This window comes from Bombus impatiens, unplaced genomic scaffold (assembly GCF_000188095.3).
Source record: "Bombus impatiens unplaced genomic scaffold, BIMP_2.2 scf_2136, whole genome shotgun sequence".
Lineage (NCBI taxonomy): Eukaryota > Metazoa > Arthropoda > Insecta > Hymenoptera > Apidae > Bombus > Bombus impatiens.
Window position 1 is genome coordinate 507,401 of NT_178555.1, and position 18,953 is coordinate 526,353.

At 25.7% G+C, this 18,953-nt stretch overlaps 3 protein-coding genes across 7 annotated transcripts; 2 read left to right on the forward strand and 1 right to left on the reverse strand.

Moving 5' to 3' along the window:
- The first annotated feature begins 1,498 nt into the window (after positions 1 to 1,498).
- Positions 1,499 to 5,729, forward strand: LOC100741362. 3 transcript variants are annotated; one of them, XM_024371842.2, is made up of 9 exons: positions 1,499 to 1,632; positions 1,730 to 1,939; positions 2,010 to 2,132; positions 2,733 to 2,795; positions 2,978 to 3,115; positions 3,178 to 3,339; positions 3,486 to 3,783; positions 3,877 to 4,040; positions 4,124 to 5,729. In XM_024371842.2, exons 3-9 carry the CDS (start codon positions 2,055 to 2,057, stop codon positions 5,294 to 5,296), a joined length of 2,076 nt encoding a protein of 691 aa, XP_024227610.1. In that variant the 5' UTR covers positions 1,499 to 1,632; positions 1,730 to 1,939; positions 2,010 to 2,054; the 3' UTR covers positions 5,297 to 5,729. The 3 variants fall into 3 exon arrangements, with proteins under 3 accessions (XP_024227610.1, XP_024227609.1, XP_003494365.3); XM_024371841.2 differs by lacking the exon at positions 1,499 to 1,632 and having other exon boundaries at positions 1,639 to 1,939; positions 2,016 to 2,132; XM_003494317.4 differs by lacking the exons at positions 1,499 to 1,632; positions 2,010 to 2,132 and having other exon boundaries at positions 1,639 to 1,939.
- LOC100741720 lies at positions 5,552 to 10,699 on the forward strand. Its single transcript, XM_033324288.1, has 5 exons — positions 5,552 to 5,607; positions 8,180 to 8,496; positions 8,929 to 9,586; positions 10,008 to 10,230; positions 10,327 to 10,699. Exons 1-5 carry the CDS (start codon positions 5,552 to 5,554, stop codon positions 10,513 to 10,515), a joined length of 1,443 nt encoding a protein of 480 aa, XP_033180179.1. The 3' UTR covers positions 10,516 to 10,699.
- LOC100741601 (SH3 domain-containing protein Dlish) lies at positions 10,214 to 13,654 on the reverse strand. 3 transcript variants are annotated; one of them, XM_033324282.1, is made up of 6 exons: positions 13,165 to 13,654; positions 12,204 to 12,439; positions 11,624 to 11,998; positions 11,219 to 11,486; positions 10,604 to 11,010; positions 10,214 to 10,483 (listed from the first exon to the last, which is right to left on the reverse strand). In XM_033324282.1, exons 1-5 carry the CDS (start codon positions 13,211 to 13,213, stop codon positions 10,736 to 10,738), a joined length of 1,203 nt encoding a protein of 400 aa, XP_033180173.1. In that variant the 5' UTR covers positions 13,214 to 13,654; the 3' UTR covers positions 10,214 to 10,483; positions 10,604 to 10,735. The 3 variants fall into 3 exon arrangements, with proteins under 3 accessions (XP_033180173.1, XP_033180172.1, XP_033180171.1); XM_033324281.1 differs by having other exon boundaries at positions 10,214 to 10,488; positions 13,165 to 13,653; XM_033324280.1 differs by having other exon boundaries at positions 10,214 to 10,504; positions 13,165 to 13,653.
- Between the last annotated feature and the right edge of the window lie 5,299 nt (positions 13,655 to 18,953).

Here is an 18,953-nt window from a genome sequence, read left to right on the forward strand (position 1 = left end):
GCGAATATTTCAAATGAATAATGATATATCAAACGCTATATGTATTTAGCGATTATACCATACTTTATTTATAAATTTCATATTTAAGAAATAATTTCCCGTAACTTATTTTCTATTACATAACAATGTGAAGCTTAACATTTTTCAATAATAATATAAAATTCAAAATGTTATATTATTTCGAATTTTTGAAAAGCAGCAACTAATAGAATTTGTTGATTATAACGCCATCATTTGATAACACTTTCTTCATTATATTATATATATTTTTTCATTGTTTAAATAATATAAGATTATGAACTAGTTATAATACACTTTATATCGTATTTGGTGTTATTTTACTTACAAAAGTGTAAGAAACATGTTAGTAAAAGTTTTATAAGTTTTCGCAAAAAAGCTGATTATTTGATTCGTTTTAATCATTTTAGAACAATAATATTATATCTTAATTAAAAAGGACAGTGTAAATAGTAAGAAATATATCTTTAGAAACCATTTAATACATATATATTGTTCATATACATTATATTATATAAAAATATGTCACGTGTAAACGCCAATCAATCCCGAACGATCAACCATAGTAATGAATGAAACTTTTACTAACATATTTGTTATATTTTTCTAAATAAAATAAAATGAGACCAAATACGGTACAATTTGAAGCATATTCGGAAGCAAATATAATATATGATAAACTAATAAAAAATAAATAAATATTATAGAAGGAACTATATTTAATTATTGCTATTATCTATCTCAGATAGAAAAGTAGAACCGTACAATGAAATAGGCTTTTGTAGCGTGACACCATATCGATTATGGCTCGTTTATGACAGAACTAAATAGGTTCTTATATATACTAGGATAGAACAACTTCCACACATGGCCGCGTGGTCCAGCTCAGTATTGTAGAACATACTCAGTGACGTGAGTATTCTCATTTTTTCACAAGCGTAACATACTGTGAATATCTCAAAGAGAGAGAGAGAGACGGAGACACTCTACTCATCTCTGTCTATCTGGCAAGAACACTAACTTTACTGTCTTCCATGTTGATTTTTCACGACTGGTCATGATTCAATTTTCGGGCGGTTTTCCCTAGTGAGTGTCAAGACCTGTTTACATAACCATGGTTCATATTGTTGCCAATATAGTTTGAAAGTCACACAATTTTACTGTGGGTATTCCTATAGATGATAGCAGACGACAGATTTATCAGAAACTGTTTTAGAACTAGCACAAGTTGTTATTACACAAACATAATTTTTGTAATCATCAAGAATCATATTTTAGTATTCTATTGACTTTATGTACAACTGGTTAGTACTTTTCTAACAAAAGTTTCTGTGAATATACATGTTTTTCCAATAATAATTATATATAAATATTACAATTTTATAATAGAAAAATTTTCATGTAAATGGAAGTAATATACAGGATGTTTTAGAAAAGATTCCGATCTTAAGACTTAAAGATTTTATAACATTCACCAAATAAAAAATATCTAATCGACATATCTTTCGACATAAAATCAACTTTTATTGTTTATTAGCGTTGGATACCATAAGTGAGTCTTTTCGCAATACATTGAATTATATAGTTAATGAAAGCGACCGTATTCACTAGTATGTAAGTAGTACTTATATACATAATACTATCCTACATACTTAGTTCGGTTTATCATTCTTTAGAAGTTTCTTTAATGTTACGCATAATTGCTTGACAGTGTATTTTTTCAAAGTTTGGAAGACAACGAATAATTTTACATGCAGACTATTATGAAAACCACTTACAATTTATACAATTATGTATATTCATATAAACTCGGAATAATTGAGTTGAATTCCACAATGACGAGTTAAATCATTTAAATGCCAAAAATTAAAGGATGGATGTTACGGATAATGTTGATGGAGCTTTAGATCCTCGAATACAGGTAATTATCTTTATAAAAATGATTTTTCCATTTGTTTTGCTTATGCCAATAAATATATATTTTTTTAAAGTTATAGGTTATATGCGTAAATAAATGATTACTAAATGCAAACGTAATGCCTAATACAGCCTGGTACCATGTTCCACTTTGCTTTCACTTCATTTTCATTCTCAACGTTTGTCAAATAATAAATGTATATATCTAATAGTAGTTATTTAATTGTAGATTATTATTTTGATAATGTTCTTAAAATAGTTGTTTAATGTATAATATCTATTGTTGCAAACAATGTATAACGTGTAGTTATTTTTATTTCCTTAATGTTATTTGTTAATATCAAAATAATAATTGTCTTTATTATAATAATAATAATTATTATTTTAACGAATAATTTGTAAATAGTAATTTATACAAATTAAAATTATTATTTGATCTATAATTTATCAAATGTAAAAATTATCTGCAGGAATTCACTGTTTTTTATTAAATAGGAAATATGTAATTATAAATATTAAAATCTTTGTAATAGTAAAAATATCAACCACTAAGAAATAAAAAGAATAGAAGTTATATAATAATTAAAATAATTAGAAATACTTCCATGAAATTTAACTATATATAAAAAAGAATATCTCAAAGAATATATGAAATTCAGTTATAATTTTTTATAACATTGAAAATACAAAATACTAATGTGTTGCATATTAGGCAAAATTATATATAGCATATAGAAATTGTCATTAAAAAATAAGTGCCACAAAATTATTCAGTATAAATCATTTTGAATTTTTAGATTGAGTTAGAGAATTTGAACGATGCAACAGATGATATAAATAAACTTGAAACTGAATTGGATGTAAGTATTAATTCTTTCAGACAATGAAGTTAAAAGCTTTTTGTACTTTATGTATAAGCTATATTAGGATATTGATTAAATGATTTTACATAACATTTATGATGTTCAATTTGTATATAAATGTATTAGTTTTATTTTTAATAATATTTAATTCTTAATGATATATAATATTTATTGTTCAGGAAGCTCACACTGCTTTTAGGCAACTATTATCTGAAACTACCAAAAGATTAAAGGAAATATTAAATAAAGTAGGAAATAGTTGCGTTGAAAAAGCAAGGTGTTATTATGAAGCACTTGAAGTGGCACGTCAAGCTCAGGTGAGACCATAATTAAAATATTTATTAAATTTTGAGATATAATTGAGCAAAATTTGATACAGATAAAATGTCAACAACAAGCTCAACTATTCCAAAGAGCAAGCGAAATTCATGTGGCGGCAAAAGAAACTGTGGCATTAGCCGAGAGTAGATTTATGTCACATCAACATGAATGGAATTTTGATCAAGCATGGCAGGATATGCTAAATCATGCAACACTTAAAGTAAATATGATAAATTAATAAACATTAAACTATATAATAAAAAAAAAATGGTGATGATTATGTTAAAACATGTACATATGAATATGATGAAGAAAGAATAAAAATTAAAGTTCAGTTCAGTTAATTTTGGTTATATTATGACTTAGGTTATGGATGCTGAAAATCAAAAAGCAGAATGTGGTAGAGAACATTACAGAAGGGCAGTATTGTTTCATAATGCTGAGAAAAGATTGTTACAACTAGAGGAAAAACATCGTCGTTCCATAATAAAAGCGCGACCATATTTCGAAGTCAAAGCACAGTGTGATCAAATGTTAGCAACTCAGAAAGAACGAGTCGAATGTTTACAAAAAGCAATACAAGATGCAAAGACTAATTATGCCACAAGTCTCCGTAGGTTGGAAGAAATTAGTAATCAAATACATCAACAGCGTCGAGATTATGGTATATACTACTTCATATTATTTTGATCAATAATTCTTTATAGTTAAATTTTTTAACTTTATGTTAATTATATCTTTTAAATCGCATTTACAGATTTTATAGCTAACGGACCCAGAGAACCAGGCGTTGGTGCAGAATTGGTTAGTCCACAAAAGAATTCAAACTATGATGTAGAATTTAACCAATTAAGTTGCAGTAAAATAAAGGATTTCATGAATAATCAACTAAAGAAATATAATAGGATACAAGATTATGATGTGAGTAAATACTTTATTATGTTTTTGTTATAAAAATTTGTGCATTGATAAACATCAATTCTTAATTGTTCCTTGTATTACAGAATGATTATCAGTTACAAGAAGATACTGAAAATCTTGGGAAAAGATCGGTTGATGGAAGCGAAGCAATATCTTCTCAATGGGAGTTTGAGCTAGGAGCTAACATAGAAAATTTGAATAATTTATCTGTCAAGAATTCTGTGCTTGATCATGATAGTAAAAACGAAAGTATGTCTGATTTACATTTTTATAACGAGGAAAATGCAAAATCAAATAATTTCATACAAGAATTAAACTATAAACTTTTGCAAGATACAGATCATTTCATGCAAAATTTAAGTCAATCAAAAAAATTATTAAATGATTTTCAAATGTTGAAAAATTCATTTGTAAATACGCGTTTAACGAAACATTTTGAAGAACCAAATTCAGTAAAACGTGAAGTTATTGATTCAGTAATGTTAAACAAACATAAAAGTAATTTAAAGAATTGTGTATCGAAATCGTTAAATAATACTCCTATAAAAACAAATATACTTAATTTCAGCTCGAAATTTACAGAAATGAGTATACGTCAATGTATAGCAAAATATGTGCCAAATAATGTTTTCAATTTTGGTTTTAGTAATAACAAATCTCAAAGTAGCAGCGATATTAATTTATCTTTAAATCTTGATACCAATTCCATAGAAAAACAACAAAGTTTAGATGATATTATAGATCATAAGACTGATCGTGAGAATCTCAAATTTGATAATGTTACAAATTTAGAATATAATAATACATTGAAAATAAAAGAAGCTAATGATAATGGCCTAAATAACGCAAGAAAAGTCTATGATGCACAATGTAATGACTTTAACAGGATAAATTTACAACCGAAGTTTAGATCTAATTCTACACATTTCTTATCTTTTAGTGCTAGCTTATCGCCAATAGAAGTAAAATCGATTGATTTATCAAGTGAAAAGTCATTGAATAGAAATTTAACTGATTGTAATCAATCTGTTCCAAAACCAAAAGAAGAGCAATTAAGTGTTAATGAATTACCATTATTGTCACTATTTGAGGAAGGTAATTCCTTGATCAATAGTAAAACTAAAAGTTTTAGTATGATTAATTTAGGTGAAAACCGGAATTTCGTACTATCGGGTGACTTACGTTTAAATAATACAAAAAGCACAGAAAAATTGGCAAACTTGAAAGATGGTTTCTTTCTTAAGTCTACAAGATAAAGAATAAAAATTACAATCAAGTGAAACAAATGTGATATATTATAAATTTTATAATTTTTTAAATAAGTTTAAACATAATTTCATAAATGGAATTGTACTATTTTTTACTTTGAGTCATATACAAAAGTTCAATAATATTGATTGTATAAATTTTGTTTGACAAGTAGCTATAAAATAGAAATAAATATGAATTATTTATCAAAAAAGAAATTTATAAAAAGTAATTACATAAAAACAACATTTTATTAGTGCAAAATGTATGCAAATCTCATGCATATCAAATATAGCAACTTAATTTGGACTTTAAAAATGTATATATAAAAAAAGACGTTATTTCAAGAAATTCGTATCTTCATGATAACATTTTGTAACAAGTACATAATCCATACTTATGTTCAATTATATTCATTAAATTATTTTTCATTATGGTTTATTGCTAGCGCACTTTATTAATTATATATATTGCTTTTCTCAATTCTCTATGTTTATTGCAGAATTTTCATGTTATAGAAAATTGTATATTTATGATTCAAATTGAAAAATATTTTGTTTCTATGTAGAAAAAGTGATATTAATTTTTATAAGAATGTAATCAATTAAAATTGTATCTAAATACGTATGTAAAAGATGTGTAATTTTTGTCAGCAAAAATTTTAAAATTAATTTTGTTATGTAGAATTTATATTTATTATACAGACTTCTTATTTCATTTTTAATTTATATAATTGTACAATAATTTTCGTTTTCATATTAAGTTTTTAGGCAATCTTCCTTGGTGCCGTATAATTTATTAAAAACTTTCTCTTGTACAGCATAATTTTAGAATAATACAATTATTATAAAATTATCTGAAATTAATCAAATTAATTTACATTTAATTCCTTTATATTAAAAATTTGCAGTTTCTTACCGATTTTAATAATTAAATGCAAAACTTATGAATGCCATTAATAATATCGATTTGTCATCTATGATTTAATAGAAATTCATTTGTATTTTTTTATGTAAATATTGTATACATATTTCTAGATTTAGATAATAAAAATTGTATTGGCCTGTGATTCTTTTTTACTTGAGCTATGTATGGTACCATTTCCTGAACTGAGAATATAATTTTTATATTTTAAGATAATAATTAAAATTAACGTTAGTATTTAGTAGGATTTTCGTTTTGTAAGATTTTCAATCTTGTATATTTACATGTATATATAACTTTTGTGTTATATATAAATATACCAATTTTAACATTAATATTTAATTTGTTGATGGTTATATTATATAAATTTATATTATACTTATATTATAAATAATATTACTAGGGACGACGTAGATAAAATAATTGGCATAAATTTTTGGTAATTATTAAATTATCTTTTCGATGAGAATTTGAAAAAATGAAATAAATAAAATTTTAAATAAAGATAATAAAAATAGGAAAGACAATAATACTCGTCAACATCGTTAAATATATTTCTAATCTTCAAAGGGTAGTCAAATATTTGAAGGTTTCGAGAAGTGACAAAGGAGATAGATGTCAAAATGGTTTTTCAAATCTAATCGGCAAATCATACGTATCGAAGTTTACATCGTCAATGTACGTAAAACGTTTTTAAGTAGTAAATTGCAGCGAACGGAAAACAAAAGCTTTCATTAACGAACATTTTATATGCACGTTTAAATTATCCCTTTATTCGAAAATATTGGAAATATTGAAATTGTTCATGAATTTATGGAAGTCAAGAAAATTGAAGAATTTTCCTGGAATTAATAATACAATATTGATTATATACTTAGCAATACTTTGAAATTTGGTAATTATCTGACTTTTTCACTGTGAAAATCTCTTATTGCTATTTTATAAATATTACATATATAATTTGCATAAAATTTGAAGTTTCTTTTCTCATTTGTCTTTTCACGTATAAATAAAAACATAATAAGTAAAATATAATAAATATAATACATATAAAATAAAAATACAAATAAAAAATTTGTAATGTTTATAAAAAAATTGAAATCAAAGTATTATTCTTTTTAATTTTATAAAAATTGTAATTTTATAACTAATATTAAATAAGTAAAAAATATTCATCGGTTAATTACGTATATAGTTACATTTTTCATACTGAAATTTTGGAAATTATAACTTTGTCTAGAATGAAAAAATATATATGTTTGTATTTTCCCATAACTTTTTCAAATTAATCTTGCGATGATTATATACATTTATTTTGATAGAACAATAAAGAAAAAATGCATGAATTAAGTTAGCAAAAGTTATAATGATATCCGTAACATTTTGTAGTAAAGAAAGCGAGCTACGACGAAACACGATATACAAAATTGAAAAAGTATCGTTCAAAGTGATATACGTGCTGACTTGAGAATTCAAAGAAAAAGATGGAAAAAGAAAATCAGCGAGCTAATAAAGCAAACTGCAATTCGATAAAAAATCAGAACGAGGCACGTGACTTAGTATTCAAGGGAAGCCAGATTCGAAATTGTGAATAAATAGATTGAATTTCATTTTAATTTTTCACCACTAGAATTCCCTTTCAAAGAAGAAACTAATTTATATCTTAAATTTACAAGAAATTTTTTTTACTTATTTTAAATACACCATTTTTTATAAAAATATATTTTACATATGCGGTTACTAATTTGAATAAAATTACGAGGCATTTATTTAAATAAATGAAAAATCAATTTTAATTAAAAATTACTTTTATGGATTATATTTAGATTTTTTATATAATTAATTTAAAAAATAATTGCGCGAACTTATATTTAGTTTAATCTGGTTAAAACTTACATTTGGTTTAATCTACAATAGAATGGAATACAAAATATTAAATGAAGAAAGTATATTTTGAATTGTTTTTTTATTTTAAAAGTAATAATTTACAATTTGGTTAAATGTAACAGTAGCATGAAAGAATTCTTTCAGCGTGAAGAACTAAAAGAACAGAATGACGGAAAGAGGATACAAGAAAACAAAAATTTTAGAATTCTAACCGTGAAGGAAAAAGAACTAAATTGCGAAGATGACAGGAAAAAAGGCGGCGGGCTAGAAAACACGATACTTGGATTCTGTGCTATTTGTCTTGAAAATATAAATTCTAATGTTAGTCAGAATGTTCCTTGTTCTAATGAGCATACTTTATGTCAACGTTGTATTCAACATTTTGCACTTCAATCAGGTTATTTAACATAATTTTCTAAAATTAATATTTCAGTAATTGTTAAAAATAAAAATAAACTAATAATAAATATTATTAAAAGTAGTATGGTTTATTGTTAGCAATATAATTAAGTATATAATAATTTTAGTTTTTCTGCAAAGTATTCTACTTCATCTTATTGGAGATTTAATAATTTAACAATTCTAGTACAATTATAGTATACATAATTTTTATTCTATCTTTTTAAATCTTCAATAAAATGATAGCATATGAAACAATTTGTAAAAATTAATATTATATTATTAACAATAAACCATATAAAAAATCTGTAACTGAAGTTCCATATTTCATAAAAAGGTGTATATTTTCATATTATTTTTGTATTTCATCTAATCAATTAATGCAATAAATTAACGGAGTACTTTCTGAAATTACAAATATATATTCCAGATCCTGGCTGCATTCTTTGTTATACACAGTGCCAACAATCAAGCATGAATTTATTGCAAGAAAGCAATATCAGCTTGAATTCCACATATACACATATGAAAAAGATGCAAATTTCACAACAGGAATCAGACTATTATTCAAAACATCATCAAAGATTGCGGCAGTGCGATCCTATCAACATTGAACAATTATATACCAAATCTTGGAATCAGAATTACTCTCATATGCTACAAAATTTCGATAGAAATACATTAACATATTACCATAATGATTTTGAAGATACTTCTGATTATGAACAAGTTAGAAACCAAAATAATATGAGCGGAGAACGAAGTAGAAATTGTGATAAAGAAAAACAGCGACAAAGTTATTGTAACTTATTTAAAAGAAGAAATGTAGAGTCATATATGTTAGAAGCAAAAGTCAACGGACAAATTACCGCAGAATGTTCTCGTAGACCGATCCGGTGCCCACGAATTGATTGTGCTATAAATGTAGCTTTCTCAGCATTGACGCATCATTTTATCTTTGATCATCCAGAGGTACCTATCCTGAATATAGAACCAGGTATCAAAAGTACACTCATCGTCAGTTTTAGTGCCTTATCTTCCAATACTAGTCGGTGCCTGGCTCTTCTTTTAGTTTCTGGCAAACTTTCGTGAGTATAAACAAGTATATTTAAATTATTAGTAATTACTTAAATTATTAGTATTATTACACAAAAATGAAAATTTTTTATTTAAGTAGAAAAAAATATCAAGTATTTGTATGTTTAAAAATCATTACTATTAACAATATAAAAAAAATAATTTAGAAAAAGTTTGCCTTTGAAACAATAAGTATTATGATTATGTAACAATTTGTGAGATATATCTACTGATATATGAATATATCACGTATGATACATATGGCTTTATTGTATTTATATTAGAATGATTCTACAAAATATGTTTTGAAAGTTGTTTAATTATTTTTTTATTCTTAATAGTAAAGAAAAGACTTTTGACATACAGATGTATTAAGGAGAATTTCAAATATTTAAATAATGCATTTGATTAACATTAAATCTTTATACCAAGAGAACCTATTGCAAAATTATTTAATGGTAGTCAAATCAACCCAAAATATCGAAATCGTTTACCATTATCAGTGCTGGCTGCTCGGCTACATTGTACAGACCAATATATATCTAACGAGAAAATTAATAAAAAAAAAGATTTTCATGAAAAAAATATAATAATCGCTTGGGTTGCTGGGCTGGATATTGGAAATACAACAGACAAACTTTTATGTAGTATTCAGGTATATTATATGATTGATAAAAAAAGTTCAGTTGAATAAAAGATTAATACCTATGTACATGATAAATGATATGCATATCGACTACTTCCACAACAGGCTGTGGACAAGATTGATAATGAAGGCTTACGTTGCCTAACATACACAGGTCCAGTGAATTCATTAAGAACAGCACAATGTCCTCAAGACATTTATTCAACAGGTGATTGTATAGTTCTGCATGAAGGTCTCCTCAGTCACATTACATCAGATTGTGCTACACTTAATGTTAATGTTACTGTACATTAAATATATTACAAAATTTACGTATATATATAATTAAATTCCAATTTATCCCCCCCCCTCCCCCATTAACATTATTAATGATTATACTTACACAGAGAAAATTGTATCTTTGATGTCTATCCAAATTGTTGAATACCGTTTGGAGTGTAATACTATGTAATAGTATATTATTATTTGAATACATGTATAAAATGCAAAAAGATAAAAAAGTATGTCTAATGTGTTATAAACTCGTCATAGCAGGAGGCCGTGCATACGCTTTTGGAATAAATCCATATTTTCGAGTTTTAGGCGCATATGCCCACAACCAACCATCTACAGTTTGATTTCCTAAATCTGCATATATCCAATCAGCTCTTCTCACAGATAAATCATCTGGCGCCTGCGCCTTATAATCATAAAGTACAACTAATTCTGTGCCATTTGTCTCATCTCGAAAATCTCGCAAACCTTTTTGCTGTAATGACTCATTTCCTGACATATTGTTATTTCCTTTTCCTTAAAATAACATAATAAAAAATTGAGATTAATTAAATTGTTAAGAATATACAAATGAAAATTCTGAATATTATTATATAACATTGAAATTAACATAAACTTCCTTCATGTATATATATTTAAAATTGTAAACTGTAAATAAATCTGAACTTAAGTTTTTTCGCGTTTTATTAACGTTAATTTTCATAAAAAAGGAGCAAAGACCAACCTAAACCATTTGTTTCTGTAGATGTTGTAGCTACTGTGGTAGTAGTGGTAGTTGTAGTAGTTGTTGCATATGAATGGAGAACATGTCCTGGATATACAAATCCAGATGGTACAAATCCTTCATTACCATCACAATGTCTAAGTACCCAAAACCAGTCAGGATCATCTCGATTGAGTACAGTTACAAATTCACCTCTTTCTACACTAACATCATTTTCATCTCTAGCCACGAAAGTGTAAAGTACAATATATCTCCCAGCTGATGGATCCTGTAACATGCATTATAGAAATAAAATATTATGTATCTCTCTGAAAATTAGTAAATTCTAAAGATTATACAAACTATACAAGTTATTTTCTTGTGCAGTATTCATAATATATAAATTTAGAAGATTTGTATACATACCTTAAAGAAAGGATGTACATCTGGCTGAGAGGATATAGTTTGAATAGAATTTTGAGACTGTGTGATGTTAGATCGATTAACATTCACATCAGCAGTGGTGACATTACGAGCATAACTTTCACAGTCTGATGCTGATCCTGTGTCAGTTTGTTGCGTATCTACAATTTGTGAACGACCTGTACCAGCAAAATCACAATCAGTCTCATTAGATCTTGGTAATTTCTTTTTCACATTATTCATAAGAGTAGCAAGTGTTAATTCAGCAAGCTGAGACGTATAAGGTGCACAATACGAATGCGGAACAAAACCTTCCATACGTGTATCAGCTGCTATTACATATACCCAGTCATTCTCTCTATATAAAACATTTACAACCTAAAACATGCAAGAAATAAAACAAAATAACACAAATAAATATGTAAGGATGAAGTTAAATAACAAATTTTATAAATAATAATATTTATAAACACAAAACAAATATAAAAACATGAAATTAGAAGGCATGAAGTAAACAAGTAACAGACACAGTGAAGAACAACGTTATTCACATATATAAAGACACATTATAAAAATTGCTAACCTGGCCTCGTTTTACTTGGAGTTCATCGTCAACACATGGTGTAAAATCATGAACAATAACCATCTTACTATCTGGTGACAGACCATTTTCTTTTTCTATACCTACTCGGACCAATGTCTCAATACTAGCACTTCCTGTTATACGACCAGGAGGCAATGGTACTTTTGTCCCTAAACCAAGTCCTGTACTGCCACCACCAGCGCAATCTTTCTCCAAATTAAAATTGTGTACTCCTGCTGTAATATAAAGTTCAAAATTTTTACTGTTATATTTCCTCCTTCATATTCAGAGTAAGGTGGCTAACTTTGTCACTTTGAATTACACTAAAATAAATAGCATAATTTCTTTTGCTATATAAAAAGATGTTTCAAATGAAAGTTATATGAAATTATGGTGTTATACAATTATTTTATATTATTATTATCAAGATTATTTTATATATATAATATGTAACATATTTTATCATGTTTTAATACATGTTTTAACATGTTTTAATACACATAAAAACAGGATAAATTTATGTTACAAGACAATAAATAGTTTATAAAGATATAAGAATCTAAAAGAATTTTGGGATATAGAATAGCACATAATTATATATAAAAAGACTATTATGTGTTCATTACTTAAGATAATAATATATTTAAAAATGACTATGAACTTCAATAATAAACTTGTTAATTCTCAATATTTTTATTTAATATATTCTTATTGTTCAATATATATAAGAAAATTTTAACCATATTTTCAGTAAAATTTCAAGCTTAAATATTTTCTTTCCGCTCAATAAATATTTAATTATTATAAACAATGAAAAGTAATTATATATAGACGCAATTTTAATAAATATATGTAGCAGCTCATATATGTATACATACAGTGTATTTTATATATTACATTTTTAATAGAAAATAAGATTGAAAGATATCTTTACAAAATTATTTGATATTTTATTACTCACGTTTCTTTTTCTTTCCTCGACGTATGCGAACCGGACACAAAAAAGCCATTATGCTTTTTTAAAGTTCAGACAAAATTATATTTCCAGAACATGAATCGTTCGATGCAAGGTATTACTGAGGTAAAGCATAACAAGGGGTAAATATATTAAACATTTCAGTAAAAATGATCCGCTCTTCTCACATCTTAAAAATTATATCGGTATTTCAAATATTTTAGTACTTATTAGTACGAATACGATATAAAGGTATAATCGTGGGTATAACGGTAAAATCTCGAACCAGAAACACAATTACTCCTTCGTTCTCCTGAAGGATTTTAGATGAAGATGAAACTGAAATTTAGATATTCATAGTCGTGAATGCAACAGGTAGACGGCGCTTCAGCAAATATACTATTGTATAACAATATGTCAAACAAATGTTTGTTTATATTGTTCAAAATATGCATCTTTCGAAAGAAGGTTTCTTATAAATAAGAAAATTCGTTATCCCATTTTATTGATAGATGGTTATTTTTTAAATATTGGTATTTTTAATAGTACAGTTTGAACGTACAAGTATAAAATTTATTGCTTATTTTAAATTATGCAGATATTATGAATACATAAAGATGTTATTCGACAAACGCATTTAAGATTAATATAATAAATATAATTATTTATACGATCATATAGATAGCTTATTATTGTAAACTTACGGTGCCATGTACGTTCCAACTGAAATATAAAAGTTATTTTTATATATAAATTTTATAATAAATGATTGTATAATTACAATTAATTACGAATATTCTGGTTTATAATATAATTCGTCAAGAACTTAAATAATATATACCTGGTATTCAACTTTTGCAGTAATTTAAAAATATAAAAAAAAAGATTTATAAAGGGTAATACTTTAAATTATTTTTGGTTAATGAATATATATTGATATGTGAGTATATATGTATATAACAAATTTGATACAAAAATTACATAGATTAAATAATATGTAATACTGAATTTTTTAAGTCAATAAATAAATAAAATAAAAATGCTTAATAATTTCCCAAATTTATATATATGAGAAACGAGAATACCTTTACTACATAATAAAAATAAGATACTCGTGAAAATAAATTGTGATTCTATTTTTGGATAAATTATTATGATATAAATACTAATAAGTTTAATGAAAAGAAATCGAAGCAATAACATGAAAAGAATCTTATTTAATCGAAACGTCGTTTATTATCTCAATTAATATAAATGACGATAATAGCCTTATCTATAACAATTTTCCCTCATATACATTCAACAATGAGTATTTTTTTGGAAAATAATTATATATACATTTACCCTACAATTATGCCAAAAATCAGATCAATACTGGAGCTATATTTCATATATCCATCGTTATATATCGACCCATAAGAATATGGAATTCGTCGTTCGAATGTAGAAATTCGATCATACAAAAATTCAAAATAATGTTTAAAGTGATTAGAAAATTGTATAATGTTAAATTGTTCTAAACCGCTTTCATTATTTTTTTTTTATAGTTAGATAGTATTATTCAAAAGTTCAACACTATATAAGTACGTTATCAGAGACATGGCCTTACATATATTAAAGATTCTGATAGTAAAACATTTTCGAAAGTCTTATATATTTAAAAAAAAATTTAGAATATTGGAGGAGCCATCCATATATTTCTTTTGTCACTTTTGCACCTTTTTTGTTGTAAAATATACAAAATTCAAATAAAACATCAAATTTTGTACTTTCATATTGCACTTCTTTTATGTATTTAATTTCTTATGAGTATTCGTTAATTATGTAGTGTACGAAACACATTTACAGTTGCTTACGAAAATATTCGAACACTTATAAAAAACTTTTATGAATATATTGTGTGCGTGATACAAGACATTTTAATATTTCGCTAACATTGTAATGAGATTTAGTTACCATGAGTATATTAGTAGTTTGAAATATATTAGAAAATGTACATAGAAGATACAAAATATGCAGTGCAATTTTTAACATTTATTATATATTCAAACGGTTATTCTCTCTCTCTCTCTCTCTCTCTCTCTCTCTCTCTCATGCTGCATATTAATTTTTTATTAAATATATGTTCGCAATAAATATCTTGTAACTTGTATATACATTTTCAGATTAGTTTCAAATTTAACCAAGATAATAGTAATGTCTCATTACAGCGCTACTGCAATTTTTAAATGTTTTATATAATACATACAATATATATATATTACGTATATATATACGTAAAAGTTTTCTTTGACAAGTGTTGAAATACTTTCATGAGCTTCTGTACGTTTAACTCTATTATGCCATCTATCAAAGAGTAAATGTAAGTTAAGAAAATAAACTATTGATAGCGTGCATGATAATTCACGCAAGAATCTCAGCACATTTTACTAGCATAATATACATACATACCACGTCCCCGGTAAATACAAATGGTTTCCATATTACTAGTCAATTAACATAGCCGATAGCTTCTGTTTGTTGTTTGTTTCACCGACAAAATAAATTCGAAGTCAGTCTGAAATAAAACGTTCTATTATCCTCGAAAGAGTGTGCACACTATTTATATATGTTAACAAGGATCAATAAACACACTAGTTATTATTACTAAATTCGATCATAAAGCAATATTTTACGCATATTTTATCTTATAATTATCACGCATAAGGTCGTTTAATTCTATGAAATAAATTGCGTCGAATAATAATGTTTTATTGCATCTGAATATTTAGCATAATGAACGCTTTATCTATCGCTCAATAGTTTATTTTCTTGAATTCTGGATTCATGGATATATAAAGAGAAAACAATGGGAAACTCGTTCGATTGGTATTTCATATCTACACCTAACATGAGCACGGAATTCTATTATAGCCTAGCATTTGAAATGAGAATCGAACGAGTTTTTTAATATTAATGTATTAATATACGCATATTGAATACAATATTGCGCACAATATTGAGCGTATGCGTATAATAATGCAATAATTATACTACAATTACTATTCACCCGCGCACGTGATTACGTCTTCTCGTTTTTTCAAATTGAACTAAATGTATCATAACAGTAACGATATTTCTTATTTACGAAACACTTAATAACATCTTGTTTTATTTTTTATAAATCACCTTAATTAATTCAAGAGCCGACTGGCAGAATAATATCTATTCGAACGAACGAAATCCACATTAACGCGTTTTCGTGCATAAATGTTAATAAAGTCAGGCGTCGCATATTATGTATTTATTTGTAAACTTCCCATTTTTAACTTAAAATACATCACCCATTCGAAATTAAAATACATCTTTAGTCATGGCAGTTACATGATTCTTTTATCGAAATTTTTATACGCAGATCTCGGATATATGCAAAAAAATCGACCTTCCTATGCGATTCATACATGTACTATTTACCACAATATTCTAGTTATTCTATAATAAACCGAGTGTATGAAAATCATAAATTACTACACTGTTCACCTTAGGTGGGATGCTTATATTATTACAACAATACGATGTAACATACATGTCATATATATATATATATATATATATTATATATTATATATATAATATAAATATATAAATATATATATATAAATAATATTATATATATATATATATATATATATATATTGATCAAATGTTATATGGAGTATAATTATGAATGCATTTATCCTACGTTATCAATTGTATTTATACACTTTTATCAATTTTTTCCTTTCTCTAACAGATTGCTTTGAAAATTCATGATTTACTTAGATTTAAAAAGCGAGTGTTTCTTTTTTATGAATAATAAAATTGGAAATGGAAATTTCTTAATGCGTTGTGCTTTAATATGATACAAGAATTACTGGCACTCTTGTTACATTAGAAAAATGTACGTGATAAGAGATCTCCGAAGCAGTCTCGAAATATGTGTATATGTATATTTCAAATACACAAATATATAATTACTGTTTCCTTTGCTATATCATATGTAAATATGTGTAAGATTTATATCATATTGTTCTAATATGTACCTGATACAAAAAGCTTTTAAAGCTTATAAAACAACCTTTCTAATACATGTTTAATTTTTAAAATATTTTACACATTTAAAATATTTAACTAGCACTTTAAAAAAAGAGAGAAATTCATGTTGTTATAATTTAATAAGAGTACATTGAATTTTCAAAATTTCAGTTTAAATTTAGGTTTAAATTATGCTTCACTTTACATATTGTGAGATGGAACAAATAAAACAGTGACAAAAGATTTAAGAAAATAAAAGAATACGCAAATATTTAAATTAATGATTAAGAAGAAATATATGGTGACAACATATACAAATATAAAGATATATATTATATAAGTATGTATACCTTTATATTTTTATATTCGCGTATTCTTTTATTCTTAGATATCTAGTGTGTATTTCTAGGTATATATGCATCTCTAAATCAGTATTGGTTTTGCAAGGATAGTTGGAAAAAATGTGTTGCTTCTATTATTGCATGTACATGCTATTATAGCAAATAAAAATGAAAATAACATTGAATAAGAATCAGTTGTGCTTGTAATTTCGTTTCAGAATTCTCTATAAAAATCTTGGTTGTATTATCTCTATACAAATTAATTTTTGATCGTGTAAAAATATTTGTAATAAATCACATTTAATGTTTTAAAACCCACAGGGTCAAATTCTTTTAATTTTATATATAACTAAAATGATATGTAGATACAATGTCACAAATAAATATCGATATCAAAAGATAGATAGATAGATAGATAGAGAGAGAGAGAGAGAGAGAGAGAGAGAGAGAGAGAGAAAGAGAGAAAATATACATAACACGATTTTACGCATTTTTTTATAAAATAATATTCATTTCAATCCTTTATCCAACTGTTCATAATTGAAATTAAGTTTTTTTTATAATACAAGAATAACTAAACATACAAAAAGTTAATAATTTTTGTATGTAAATTAAATTTCCTCGATTTAGTATATCGCTTGAATAATAATTTTATAATTTTGAAATGTATAAATAATTAACTTATTTTATTTACAATCACTCAAATATGAAGATTACTAGCGAAAAATATAATTTTATTGTTTCGCGCTATAAAAACGATAACTAGAACATAATCGAGATTTCTGATATTCTGGAGTAATACGAACTGTTGAAATACACCTAGATTTTTGCTTAGAACATTCCTAATATAATAATATAGCACCTAAAGATTTTTTGTACTTTAGCAATAATTTGCATGATAATATTATCAATATAAACATACATCTATGGTACTTGAATCATATTTACATTATGCAATCATGACTATAAAAAAGTAAATGGAAAGCAATCTAATCTCTTATTTTCTGACCAGTGTTTAATTTTACAATTAAACGAATGATCATAAAAATCTTGCGGCATATTTAATATGCACAGGAAACCTATTTAACACGTTCCGTGCTGGACCGATTTTTTGTTACTTTCCATTCAGGCCGCGTCAGACATATACCCCCCCCCCCCCGTTATTACGATTGATAGTTTTGCTTATGCCTTACATTTTTTTAAATAAGTTAATATTAATAATAGCGCAAATAACATAATTATCAAGAAAGGGGTGTATTGTTTACGACGTATTAGAGATCAAAGTAATAAATTTAATTTTTGTTTTATTTTTTAATTTGTGGAATTGTTTTAACAAACACATGATTGAACATTTATTCCACTAAAATTCCAAATGCCTTGGACAGGAAGTTCAGCGTGGGG